This window comes from Symphalangus syndactylus, chromosome 3 (genome assembly GCF_028878055.3).
Source record: "Symphalangus syndactylus isolate Jambi chromosome 3, NHGRI_mSymSyn1-v2.1_pri, whole genome shotgun sequence".
NCBI classification, from domain to species: Eukaryota; Metazoa; Chordata; class Mammalia; order Primates; family Hylobatidae; genus Symphalangus; species Symphalangus syndactylus.
In genome coordinates this window covers 138144663-138159675 of record NC_072425.2, presented here as the reverse complement: position 1 = coordinate 138159675, position 15013 = coordinate 138144663, and the positions used below count along the sequence as shown (strand labels likewise).

The 15013-nt window shown below is 36.1% G+C and overlaps 1 protein-coding gene across 4 annotated transcripts in view; it reads right to left on the bottom strand.

Moving 5' to 3' along the window:
- Positions 1–15013, bottom strand: part of TBCEL (tubulin folding cofactor E like) — a 75166-nt gene that overhangs the window by 46964 nt on the left and 13189 nt on the right. For 3 of the 4 annotated variants that reach the window (XM_055273505.2, XM_055273506.2, XM_055273508.2), the window contains 2 exons: positions 6167–6316; positions 4332–4471 (listed from right to left, as the gene is read on the bottom strand). In XM_055273505.2, the coding sequence (XP_055129480.1) occupies positions 4332–4471; positions 6167–6299 (273 nt within the window). In that variant the 5' untranslated portion in view covers positions 6300–6316. Of the gene's footprint in view, positions 1–4331; positions 4472–6166; positions 6317–13478; positions 13518–15013 lie in introns of all 4 variants that reach the window. The other variant, XM_055273507.2, reaches the window with a different exon arrangement.

Genomic DNA, 15013 nt, shown 5'->3' with positions numbered 1-15013 from the left:
TGAATATCTTTCTTTTCAGAGCTCCAGAAGTAATGCCAAAAGAGTATCCAGGAGGGAGAACCATGGGTAGAAATAAAAAGTAACCTGTACTTTTACATCAGACCTACTGTGTAAACATTCAGTTCAGCAGCTCTAAAATCAGTGAGAAGTAGATTAATTCCAAGAAGTTTCAGAAGAGTGGGTGAGAAGAAAAGGTTCCCTGCATTCACTATTTCACTTATTCCACACACTAACCCTATAAAGTGGGTACCATTTTTATCCTCATTTTACAAATGAAGAAATGAGCTGCCTTTTAGAGAAAATACACTAGGCTTCCGTTTAAAGTGTAAGGAATTTATACCAGTGTGCACATATTCTCTTGCTTGATCCCTTTTGCGATCAAATGGTACCAAACATTTGTGCAATATATGGCTAGTATTTGGAGCTTAGTCTGTGACCAAAACACAGCTAAATAGTTTATGCAGGAACCAATCTGTACTGCATTCTATGATTCAATACTGATACGAAGAACTTTCATACAGAAGATGCTTACCAGCTATACTTAACCTCTTTGTGAGGGTGGGAGGGGGACAGGAATTATGCTCCAACTAAAGCACGAAGAATAACTTAATTATAGGACAACCCCAGTTAAATAAAAACAAAACATAAACCCTTTGCTAACTACTACCACTCATATTTTATTTTTATAATAAAGAGGAAAACACTTTAAAAAATAGATAATTTAAGGGTTTTGAAACAATTTCTGGGAGACTTCCCAAGGCTAGCAGATATATGATGTAATCATCACAGTCTGCATCAGCATTACTGTACAGCGAAAATTAATATTCAGAATGACTTGTCAACCCTAGAATATCCTAAAAGATAAAACTGGACTAGAATTTAATCATTCAAGCAGGAAAAATAACAAATGTTAGAAATAAATGAGTATTTTCTTTAAAGGGATGAAATAAAAAAGGTTTTTTTGAGTAACCTCAAATTGATAAGACTCAGGAAGACATAATATTCATTACACAGATAAATTTACTTATGACAGAAAAACTTCCCAGTACCAAAAGCCGACAAACATTCCATGAGTTTCTAGGGCAGTATATTGACTTCTCTTTTTTAAATTCTAAAAATAAAAAAGACTCCTCCAACTGGAATGAGTATGCTCATGTGCAGAAACATGGAGATGAACTCAGATCACATTTTAGGTTTCTACAATTCTATGATGTAATAGGGGACCCTTTACTTTGGCTTCCAAAAAGGAAGAAACTGAAGATTTAAGAAAAATGGGAAAAGGGTTTTAAGATAACAATCTGTCATCTGTACCTAAGCTATTCTCTACCTTACCTGAGTGGCTACTTCCTCCCTCCTCTCAACCACTAGGTTTAATTTCTTTTATAAAATGGTTTTGATAAGGAACGGAGTAAAAAAAGGTACCTTGGGAAAGGTCAGACAAAGATCTACTCAGCCAAAAATTCAAGTCAAAAGCTAAAAAAAAATGCATTACTTTTAAACATAGGTGCCCAATTTTAGAAGGGTGAAGACAAATCTTTGCCTCCCCTGAAGTATTACTTTTCTCATCCATATTTATCTTAGTCTCTGCATATATAGCAGCCAGCAAATTAAGCTACAAAAGAAGTTACTCATAACCTATAATATTCTTGGTCATCCAAAAAACTAAGGGAAAAATTATACAACTGGTTCCACATTGCCCTATCAATACCGGCTAAAATAAATTCCGTTAATGGCTAAGGACAAATTATCTTTTTGGTAATCAGATATAGGGGTTATAATGGGGTTGAAATGTAATGTCCTAAAACTGGCGACCTATGAAGCATTTGTAGCCTGGCCAAGAGTTTAAGCAATCCTAAAAATCAACATTCTTTGGTCATATTTCTCCCTTTTCTATGTTCTGATATATCCTCTAGAAGACTGGGATCAACTACAGTTAAGGATAAAGAGGAAATATAAAGGAATGATGAAAACAAAAATAAATTAGAAAATGGATACCTGAAAGCAGCAGCAACAAATATTTACTTGAAAACTGCCTGAAAACAGACTATAGAGCACTTAGGAATATACAAACTGAGTACAAATACAGTATAAATAAGTATGTGACCCTTTGGCTATATGTCAATGTGGCTTGAGAAAAATTTAACATAGACCTTTGTCTAAGCAGAGAAAAATGCTGAATTACTTAGTGTATACACTGTGTACTGATCCATATTACATACATCTTCCTCCTGAGGTAGCAACTACATCACTATTAAACTGTTCCCACCAATTAGCAATAGCTTATATACATGGTCAAAGCACAAAACGTTTGTAAAATTTTATATTTCCAAAGAAACAAATCTGAAGTGCAGATAAAGCATGCGTAGAAGTTAAATGTTTCAGAGGACCAAGAAGGCACAATCTGTAATTTGTTAAACAGTAAACTATGCAAGTTGTTCAGATAAGTAAATAAATATATATATACACAAATAGAAATTATTTTTTAGAATAGCCCTATAAATTTGAGTATGTTAATAAATCACTTAGAAACAGGTGACATGCATTGCAAAGAATTTTGATTAAAATCCTAATAAAAGTAGGAAATATAACCAAGAACACAGTTACCAGATTAAACAAGGGCATAAAACAGATAAATGTAAGAAAAGCTTACCAAAACTAGGTTATGGATAGGTTTTTCTTAAACAAGAAATCTGTCTTAGGATTTGTGTAGCATTCAATATCTACTAAGTGTTTCAATGATTAATTTTATCGGCAAGCCTATCTTATGGATGAGCAAACTAAAGCTCTAAAGGATTAAGTGAATTTCTTAAGATCACAGGAAAAGTTGGAACAAGAGGCACTGATTAATCCTTAAGATATAATCATTTAATCATTAATGCACTCAACAAATATTTGACTACTTGGTATGCTGGGCTTATGATAAAAAAAAAAGATAAAAATCTCCACTTGGAATAAGCTCATAGTATATTAGGAAAACTGTCAAGTAAGCAAGTCATTATACCAGACTGTGATAAATCCTTTCATAGTGGTATAGTGTAGGTGCTCTGGGATAATCTGACTCTGTCTGTGAGACAGCCAGGGAAAATTTCACAGAGGAATAGCAACTTGGGCCAAGTCTTGAAGGATAAATAGGAAGTGGCCAGGTAGACAAGAGAAGAAAGAGAGCAGTGGGTTCAGAATGAATAAAAGCAAGGAAGGTTTTTATTTCGAGTTTATCATGAGCTGCAAGTAAAAGTATATGGCTAAAGAGGGAGAAAAAGTTCTAGAAATAGCAAAGGGCCATATGATGAAGGGTCACGCTTATAGAGTCAGACTTTAGTTTCTAGGCAAAGAAAGGCAACTGTAGGCCTTTATGCAGGACAGTGTCATAATCATGCTTCATGTATTACAAGGAGTCTGTGGTAGCACTATGGAAGACAGCTTAGTGGAAACAGAATAAAGCCGGATCCAGGAAAACCCATTAGGAAAGTCTTCCTAAGGTCAAATAAAAAAATAAGAGCCCAAATTAAGGCAGAAGAATGAACCAAGTATGAAGAACACTTTAACCTTATTCTTCAGGGTAGCTTCTATCACGTAATGTTATAAGCAGGTAGGTAATGTTACATATAATAATAAGAGAATGTTACAAAACTGTATTTGTGTACTTTTACAAACTATGTGTATAGTTTATACTTACTCTGAGGTCGAGACATCAGTTATGTCAAACTACCCAAGGGATTTGATAATATAAGAAAAGTTGTAAAATATTTGAATAAATTTCAATAACAAGAATAAATATATTTATATATATTCTCAGTTTCAACAATTTTATGTCAATTTTCAGTAATAAATATTGAAGTAGAAGTAGAGAATGAGCATACGATGTATAAATTAGTGAAACAGTAGAAAATTTAATGCACTGTTAGCAGTTTAAGCTGACAAAGACTAATCAACCTCTTGATGCCTAAATTTCCTTAGTGATTTTCACCTTGATGAAAAACAAATTAATAATAACAAAGCTAGCGAAAAATCACCATAGATAGAGTCAGTTATTTGCCTTTTTTTTTTTTTTTTTTTTTTTTTTAAATTAAAGATGGGTTCTTGCTATGTTGCCCAGACTGGTCTTGAATTCCTGGGCTCAAGTGATCCTCCTGCCTCAGCCTCCTTAGCACTGGGATTATAGGCCTTATTTATCTTGATATACAGATATACAGACAATAAGATATACAAACAACAAGAAGTCAAACAGACATCAAGTGAGAACAGAATTTAACAGAACATATAATAACATAAACAATGACACAAGGGTTATTGCTGCTTTTCACCAAAATGTAGCAATATAAAAACTTCACCTCATGCCAGTCTTCGAGTTTGTTGTCAGAAAGATCTAGTTCCGACACATGAGCGCAGAAGGCAGCAATTTCTTTTTCATCTCCTGCACAGGTTATTCCACAGCTGTTCAACACTAGTACACTTGGGAGGTTGAGGCGATCTGAATGATGGGAGACACAAAATATTTTCTATATCAGCCAAATTCTTGTCTACATATGTTCAGCCCCCAGGAATTGTCAAGAAACAAAAATCAAACTGTGAAATTACATAAGGATCTAGAAAATACAGGATATAATGGGACCAAAGGGTACTGAATCCTAAGAGGAGACAGCCAGTTATTGCCCAGGAGGAGCTCAGAAGTACTGCACCAGTACCACCAAAAAAAGTCCTCTAGGCTTTAACTCATAGCAGGATTGTTTATGTCAATTACCAACAACAGAGCCCTCATCCATGCTATCATCTTATCATCTGAACAAGAGATCCATGAAATTCATGTGTGGACTACCAGTACTTTCTTACAGGCCTCAATTCTTTCTTTTTGAAATTTAGTTCCAAAGTATTCTGGATGGCTCTTTTCTCTCTATCTGATGTGTATCTTTATCTTCTGTGCCTTTGAAAATCATCTCAAACCATTAATCTACTAAATCACTTCTGTTAAGTTTATATCATTCAAGAACTCTTCCTCACTTAAGTGGATCCATTCAGAACTCTACATCTCTCTCTCGTCTATCAATTATCTCCATTTCATATCCCTACAGAATTTGTCCCTTATGAAAATTAGCCTTCTTTAAAAATATAACTGTAATGGAAGAAAGTGTTTCAGAGTCTTAAACTATTAATTGAATTTGGTAAAACCGAGGAAACAACTTTTTGACTACTGCCTGGTTCAAAAACACATGTGTCAATAAAATTACTCTTACAATCTCTACTAAAAAGGATAAACATGAGAATGCAACCACTCTTTTGCCATTTGGTATAAAACAAGGACTCATCAAGGTAGTACTTTATTAATGGAGACCTCAAATTACATGGTTTTCAACTTGCTACTTTCAGCAACATATTTATCAGAATGGGAATGGATCCTGAAAAAAAAAATTACCAAATAAGAAATCCACTTCTCTCTGCCATTCCAGGTTACACAGAGATAAAATTATTGTATTTAGAAACAGCAAACACTCAGTAACCTTTGAAAGCAAGAACTAAAACAGTGATTCAATATTAATTCCCCATAATTACAAAAAACTACTTCCAAGAACTCTTAATTGCAACATTAAGCTAAAAGACAAGCAAAAATATACCTTGCACATTTCTAGTTACAGATTTTTGCTCACATCTAGTCCGTCTCCTAGAATGTTATCTCTAATCAAATTCTACATTCTTGAAGAACTAGTTAAAATCTCACAGCTTTGAATCATTTCTTGATCATATTAATTATCTTTTAAATTTCTTTCCAAATCACTATACCATTCATTTGGCTCAATATAAATTGTCTTGTGTTTATTTACCTTTGTAAATGTGAATGTCTTGTAAACCAATTAGGCTATGAGGTCCTGGAGGGCACAGGCCAGTCCTGTACCGTTTTGTACCCTCTATGTTCCATAAAAGAATATGCATTTGAAATATTATCACTCAAATATTATTCTTGTCATACACATGCAACTAAAACATCTCTTAGTCAATCTGGAGGAAAACCAGTCCTGTTACGTTCTTTAGAAAACTGAAATCATAACAAGGGGGAAAGACTACTTGACTGTAATTAAAAATAAAATAAATCATTTGCAAACAAGGCAACACTGTGATTTAACATCCTAAGTAAGCTCCACTAAATAAGTGTTTTAGGTCCCAACTTTCTTACCTTTCATAGGAGAGCCCTGAGGTGTGGCTGGGACATGGACTCCCATCCCCGGGCCACGGCGATAAGGAAAATTTTCAGGACTATATTTTTCACATAATACTTGCATGAAACTTCTTCCACTAGGTTGATCCATCTTTCTTTCTTAAAATGCTACAAGAAACCAAGAAATCATCAAATTATGTATTTACACATGTAAGAATTATTTATTGAAAACCAATTATTTATAAAGTACTAGACTAGGCATTGCAAGACATATGATACTTAGTTACTGACCCTGGAAACGTATACTGTGGTGATAGCTTACAATTTAGGGAAGCTACATATACAGAAAAATGACAGCAATTAACAGTTGAGCAAATATCTGCAATACAGATGAAAAGTATTACAAGATTTAGTATTTTTTTTTTTTTTTTTTTTTTTGAGACGGAGTCTCGCTCTGTTGCCCAGGCTGGAGTGCAGTGGCGCAATCTCGGCTCACTGCAAGCTCCGCCTCCCGGGTTCACGCCATTCTCCCGCCTCAGCCTCTCCGAGTAGCTGGGACTACAGGCGCCCGCCACCACGCCCGGCTAATTTTTTTGTATTTTTAGTAGAGACGGGGTTTCACCGTGGTCTCGATCTCCTGACCTCGTGATCCGCCCGCCTCGGCCTCCCAAAGTGCTGGGATTACAAGCGTGAGCCACCGCGCCTGGCCTGAAAAGTATTACAAGATTTAGAAGAGCAGTTGATCACTTCCAACCCAGGGCAATGAGAAGGCTTTTGGCTGGTACATAGGATTCATGTGGATAAGTAATTGAAGAAAGGTCTGAAAAAGAAGGTACAGATTGAACATCAGGCCAAATAGTTTGGATGAATCCTTTAATATCTGTCCCTCAAAATCCATTATCTTCTTCCATAGTAAAAGAACCTTTAACTGGATAACTGTATTTGGGAATGAGTGCTGGCTAAGTTCTAGCTTATGGGCTAGAAACCAAGTATTCTGTGGCAGCTTCTAGGAGTCATCCTTAAAAGATGACCAGAGTGTGCCATTTGCCCTCCTTCTTTGTTTCTTCCTCCATCTGTTGCCTAGAAAACTGATGCCACCAGACAATGAACCCAAGGAATATACACTAAGAAAAGTGGGACGAAGAGCTGAAAGGGCTCTGCATCCCTGAGGACTTCATGTAACTGAGCTGCCATACTGGTACATATCTCTGGAAATTTCAGTGACAGATAAATAACCTATTTTGCTTAAGCCACTGTTCTTCTCAATTTTTTAGTTACCTATAACTGGACCTAATCCTAAATAATACAAAATGTCATCTCTTTTGGTTCTGAGTTTGGGTAGAGTCCTTTCTGTTTAGCATCAGCTAAGGGTCCAAACATTGAATGATTCCAGCATCTGAGAAGATGAGTACTGAGAAGGACTCATGCATACATTAAAACAGGTAACATTAAACAACATGCTAACTTCTGACAATCTGATAACTCATTACTTAAGGGGCTGGCCTATGATGCCTATTAAATATTAATCAAAATACAGGCAGCTAAAACTGACCTCTGTAATTTCAACTATTAGGTATCAGGCTTTTTTACTAAAATAATCAGTAGGGAGAAGGATATACAGGCTATAGAGTACTCAGAGAAGAAGGGATATCATAAGAAAAGGAACAGTAGTCAAAACGTATTATGGTATATATGAGTAAGCAAAAAAATATCTGATGTTGCCAAAGCAGCCTGGTAATGGTAGACATTGTCAGGAGCATCTAACTAGAAACCTCAGAGGAGATCTCGTATACCACATTAGGAGGTTTAATGTTATCCTACAGGAAACAGAAAAAACTGAAAGGTTTTAAGGAAGGGAATACAACAACAAATTTTTAGGGAAAACTCATCCTGAGAATCATGGAGCTGATGAATATGAGGGAAACAAGACTGAAGGCAGGGAGAAGAGTTAGGAAGATACTGCAAAAATACAGCAGAGAGATCGTGAGAGCTTGAAGTGATTCAGTGGTAGAATAAATAGAAAGCAGAGGCAGATTCACGATCACGTTAAAAAGCAAGCTATTCAGAAATTACAGAGGCTGAGGGAGAAGGTAAAGTCAAAAATGACTCCCAGGGTTTCTAGTTCAGGTGACCAGGTGACTGGTGATACCATTAACTAAGAAGAAAGCAGGAACAGAGCCAGTTTTACAGAAGAAAATGATGAATTCCACTTTATACGTGTTCAATTTGAAGTGCCTGTGGAATATCCAGGGAAACAATCTGGAGTTGAATGAGAAAAATGAGCTAAAGATGAAGATTTGGACACCATTACGATATATAAAATGTTATGAATAAGAACAGTAAGACAATAGTCACTGATATTTAAGGGACAGGCAGAGGAAACAGAGTCATGAAGAAAAAGAAAGAAAACAGCCAGACAGTAGAGTGTTTAGCCAATATTTTGAGATGTTTTGCTGGGAGTGGAGAAGGAAGATGGGATGATAAGAGAGTAGGGAATCCGGGCAACTGTCAAGATTTTATATCTTAAAATAGGAGAGACTCAAACACGGTTATAGATTACAAGGAAGAAGCCAGTAGCCCTGAAGAGGCTGAAAAATCACCACCCATACTTTTTCCTAGAAGAAACTAGCAGGAACAAGCATTGAAAAGCTTCTCAGAAGGCTGTTTGATATTAGCCAGATAATGCTTCAAATTGCTTCCCTTTAGTGGTGACATATTTACTTCACTATAGTTACTGGTTTACTTTTGCTTATATTGTTTAATTACAATGAACATTAGGTATTTTTCTTATGTGATTATCCTACCTCTACCATTACATTATAAAGGGTAGCAGAACTGTGTAATCCTATTTATTTCAGTATCAATTCATAGCATCAGGCATAGTTTATTATATATGATAACGGTTTGATAAATGTTGCCGAGTATTAAAATCGCTAGCCTCTCAGGTGCTGAGAAGAAAGGGCAGAGAATTCAGGATGAAGGGTAGGTTTACACCCCACCCAGTTCTGACTACATAATAGTTTTGTGCCATCAGGCAAGTCACTGTTCTCCCAAATGTCTTCAACTATAAAATAAGGTATTAACATCTCTACTACCTGGATTACAGGGTTGCTGTAGAGCCCTAAAATATACAAATGTACTAGTTGGATTACAGGGCCATTGTAAAGTTCTAAAATATATAAATGTTAATTCTAAGAGGAAGTTGGAGTACAATAGAAAGCACATGGACATAGGAAATTTAAGCTCTTTCCCTAGCTGGGTAAACCACAGGCTAATTATCTAATCTCTCCCTACTTTAATTTTCTCACTTACGTATGGTCTAAACCTTCCTCTCAGGTTTGTAATACGAATTTGAAAAAAGTATGAATATAAAAGTGGTTGTTAAACTTGGCTCATTCCCTAGATTACTATCAGGACCATGATCTACTGGACTTTGTGGAATCAATTTACAAATGCCTAGAACACAGGAGATGCTCACTGAGCACCTGCCCATCCAGTGAACAAAAATTTTCATGATAAACGGCATCAATATCATAATGAGTAAAGTGACCTTGAAAATAGAGGGCTGCCCTTTGCTCAAGATTCCCATTTGTAAGCTAAAAGATAGAGTTTGTTTTAGTACAAGACACTTTGTTCTTTCTATCCACGCAGTGTTAAGTGTCTCCACAGCGGCTGCCCTCTATTCCAACACTGAGTGTGTCAAAATTGAACTGTGTTGTGTTCAGCTAGGGCTTTGGGAACTTCAGGTTGAAAAGTTCTTTTTCAATGTAAACTCCTCACCACCAACAGCAGACAACACAGAGCAGGTGCTATGCCACTAGTGACAGGCACCATAGCTATTATCAAAAAAACCTGTCTCAAGCAGAATGCCAACAGAATTTTTAGAAGTTTTTAACAAAAAAGCCAAAGAAGTTACATTGTTATCTTTCATACAATCAGCAGTTCAAAAGAGTAAAAAGTGTGTGGAGAGGGTGAACTGTCACTGTCAAAATAATATCACTGAGTTTAAGCAGCACCTTTCATCTGGAGGCTTCAGAACCACTTAAACTCAAACTTATACAATTCAAGGGCAATAATCTTATATATAATTTAAATATAGAGAAACCAAGGGATGGTAGGAAAGATGTATTCAAGTTAAAATGCTAGTACGCAAGCAAACATGGGAACTTAAAAGCTTTTCCTCATGGTCCCATGCTGTAAGAACTCTTCCAAATAGGATTTTTTTAAGACTTCTTTTTTTTTTTTTTTTTTTTTTTTTGACTGAAAAGCAACACCACCAAGCACCTTCATTGGTCATTTTCCAGGATACACTATTGGATTAGCTTTCCAGGAATGCAGATGGGCACACATTAATACACAGGTTTTGAATTAGAACATCAAGATTGTGAAATGGATTGGTAATGTAACTCTACTCAAAATCTGTTGGGGCAGTCTGAGGAGGAACAGTAGGTGGGAAAAAAGGCTGAAAACCTAACAGATTGAAAAATGAGGAAATACAGGATGGAAAAAGATCTTTCACTAGAGCCTTTAAAAGGTTTTTGGGGGGTTGGAGGGTAATCTATGACATTTTGGAAATAACGGGTGTCAAATTACATCAGACTACCTCTATAGTTGGCAGAGTTCTAATGCATTTGTAAAACTGTTCTGAATTGGTGCTGAAAGCCAGAGAGCCAGGGATCTTTGGTGATATTGCTTGCTTCCATTACTAAGTTGTGAAGTGGGCCTGTGAAAATTTCAATTCGTTTGTGCCTCAAGATCCCGACTATAATATACTCTTGTAAAGTGCTTGGAAAAAGTCAGAATAATGTATGAGTTGGAGGATAAGGTGCTCAGTACACTTTTGCCAGTTACATTAAAATCAGAACAGAACATCCAGTCACCTTAGTACCCTTAACCACTATTGAGGTTAAGTACACAATTTGTACTTCAAGTTCCCAATAAACGGGTTAGGTCAAAATTAGTAAGAAGCTCAACACAACTGAAAACAGAAAGTAGGCCATGTCTGACCACTAACACTGGGAAACATATAAGATAGATCCTTTTGTATAATAAGTATGCAAGGTCAATACTTATAAAGCAACAGCGTAGAGTAGTATACTTCATAAAGTACAAACACTGCCAGCCTCACTAGCTAATTCCAAAAGATATAAAACGTACCCCACAGAGTGCCAAAACATACATTTTAAATCTTATAAAAATAGATTTATCTGCTTGTATATGCATGGACTATCTCCGGAAGGATAAAATAGAAATGAATAAAAGTAGTATCGACAGTTGACTCCAGAGAGAAGGAATGAGGAATACGAGTGGAAAGATTTGCTTTCCAATGTTTACCCTTTTGAACAACTTGAATTCACCATGTGCATACATCATCTTTTTGAAATGTAAAATGTTTTTAAGTAACATATCTGGAAATGACCTAATAGTCTGTCAAAGGGTTTTTTAATGTCTTCATTATTATAATATTTCTATTTTTAAAATTCCAAATTGGAATTTGTGTATGTAGAATATAAAATATTAATTTTGAAGAAACTGGGGAGTGAGGAAGAAAAGAGAAATAAAATAGATGGCTAAACTAGATAATTTTGTAAAACAACATCAGCACAGAAAAAGCAAGCATAAACAAAACATATCCAAGCCTGAGAACCAAACCGCAGTGAAACTAAGAGGAGGGAATGAGATGAAGGTAAGCAGGCTGCCAAGGCCACAGCAGCGTTCTGCCCTTCTTTACCATGGCTTTCACAGGGGCAAAGCGAAAGCTCCACTATGGGGTGTATCAAAGGGCTGGAAGAATACCCTCAGCTTGCACAGTTCCACTTCCTTTGCTAGCCAAGTTAAATGTGTTAATACAAGTTACTCAAATCTTTCATCCAAATTACCCAAATTTGACCCAAATTCTGCTGATTCTGGAGCCATAAGCTAAGGAGGTGTGATGCCTTAAGATGGCTGGGAGATTCAGGCCTCTCTGTCACCTCTGACTGTAGAGATTAAAAAAGGACAGAGAGGTGCTTCCTGAAGCAGGAAGCCATTTCTGCAGGTTTCAAGTTACTACAATAGTAGATAGTTGGGAACTGATTTGTGCTTTTGAAAAAGAAATCACAATAATTCAAATGTGCATTAATTTAGGATGGGGCTAAATCTTCAAGAAGTTTTCATAGCTTTCACAAAAATGGAGAAAAGGAAAATACTCTCAAGTAGTTTAAAATTACCTTCAGTTATTTGACAAGGACCCATTTGTACAACGAATCAATTGTATCTATTCATCAGAGAAGGGCAGAAAAAACTACACTCTAAAAGCTACTGCCAATATTTAGCTGCCACTATTTGAAAACAAAACTTCAGGTAAACAATTTGTCAAAGGCTCCACAATTTCACCTTTAGGTTCCTTGGGTCAGATGACATTTCATTCTAGTGATTTGCTATCCACTTGGGTAATTGTTTTCTTCACAAGACAACCTGAGAATGAGAATTTCCTTACCAATTGTTTAGTAAAAATGCAGACAACAAATATATTTAGTTTTCCCTGCCATCTCTTTTCATTTTCATACCTTAACAAATTCTCCCAATTAGGTTTATTTCCCCATTCATTTATTTTTAAAATATGTGCCTTCATAGAGCGTAGTTTCATTTAGTTCAGTTCAACAAGCATGTACCAGATGTTAAATCTATGCCAAACACTATGCTAAGCACTAAAGAAAGTGAGAAAGAATAAAATCCAAACACTGCCCTCAGGGCATCCACACTCTAGAAGGAAATACATGAGATAACACATATCTAAAATAAGCCAGACAAGAAATAGTGAATTAAACATAAGAAGTGATTAACTTTCAGAAGTGTGATCAAGGAAGTAGGTGAATCCTGAGCCATTCTGAAAGACAAAGATTAGCTGACAAGGTGGGGAATGGCATTCCAGGCACAGGACACAATAGCACATGAACAAACACAAGAGACCAGAAACAAGGGTTATCACCTGTACTGCTACAACATAAAATATGTGTGTTGACAGGTGGGGAAAAGCAGGAGATTCAACTGTGGAGGTGACAGTGGTCAGTAAGGTCATGACTGACCTTTCTTGGGCTAGACTTTATCCTGCAAAGATAAAACTAAGAAAAATTCTGAGAGATTACAGTGACTAGAGTGCAAGGATGAGGGTTATTGATCTTTATGCAGAATACAGAGAGGTCAAAAATGAGAATTTAAAAATCAGTAAAGGACTAGGCAACTAAGAGTTTGTTTACCTTAGGAGAAGCACTTCCAGTATAGTTAAGGTAATAGAATCCATAGAATAGGGAGTTAAGTAAATAAGCCGAGAAAAGAGTAGCAATCTTACCTTTGAGAGGCTTAAATGAAAGTGGATGAGGTGGGACAGCTGGTGGAAAAAAAAGGGTTAAGAAAGAGTTGTTCTTTTTTGTTTGTTTGTTTTTTTGAAAACAGACAAAAGAGAAATGTATTGCAAGGGGTCGGGGGAGGTCAGCAAAAACTAAGAAAACAAAGCCATAGGAGGAAAATCTCCTAGCTATCTTCAAAGAATCTCTCAAGATTGCTACCTTTCTGAAGTTTCGCAAGTTTTGTTTTTGTTTTTTTTTTTTAAGCCCATTAAATTTTCACTTTGTGAACTCTTCTTCTAACCTCATCTCCAAAAAGCTTTCTTCTTTTGAACAATTATCCACTGTATCCAAACTTTGCCAGATTCTTAGACATTTTAGGTAGCTGGAATTTTTGTTTAGTTTTCTAAAGCAGTCTTTCTGATCTGCAGCATAAGAGTATCCCCCAAAAGACTGATTTATTCTGGAAAAGCATATGTATATGTTATATATTTTTCCCTCCAGGAAAGATGAAATAAATCAACGAATAAAGATCTACTAACGAGCTTTATTCTAAATATTTGCTTTTAAAAAATACAATGTTCAGCTGGGAGCAGTGGCTCATGCCTGTAATCCCAGAACTTTGGGAGGCTGAGGCAGGTGGATCACCTGAGATCAGGAGTTCAAGACCAGCCTAGCCAACATGGCGAAATGGTTTCCATCTCTATTAAAAATACAAAAATTAGCCGCGCATGGTGGCATGTGCCTGTAGTCCCAGCTACTTGGGAGGCTGAGGCAGGAGAATCGCTTGAACTCGGGAGGCAGAGGTTGCAGTAAGTCAAGATCGTGCCACTGCACTCCAGCCTGGGTGACAGAGCGAGACTCCATCTAAAAAAAAAAAAAAAAATTCATTCTGAATTTTTTAAAATTTCCAATTGAAAATAAATAAATAACAACAATGGCAAAACCAGTAACCCCACCATGTAGTTTCCCTTTTTATTAGCTAAGCTAATAATGTAAATAAGTATTATCAAAAGCTTTTCATAGAGCCACATCCACACCAGGAGACTTTGGTTTAGATTTCGCAAGCACATGAAGCCTGAGGATGCACCTCATGGTGTGTATCCTTCCAGATCATTTTTTCCATGCTATGTAGATATATATTTTTTACACAAAGATTAGATATATAGTTTTATAACCTGCCTTTTTGCTAAATAGTCCATGAAAAATTTTCCATGTCAAGAAGTGCATGTCTACCTAATCATTTTTAAGGTTTATAAAGTATTCCATTAGTAAGTTTTTGAGCTAAAGTCATGAATGACATCTATCTCTCCCATATAAACACTTCCGGGACATTGACCAAGTCAGCGTAATTAGGCTGGATGGTCTCATTCTGTATGGCACTTCCAATTTCATTTATCCTGAAGTATCTATACCTGTGATTCTATCTCAGTTACTACTCTTGAGCATTATGTAATATAGCTAAGTGGATGCTCTCTTTGGATGAAAAGGAAAATAAACTAATTCTAATAAACTTTTAGCACTATTTTGTAGAATTATA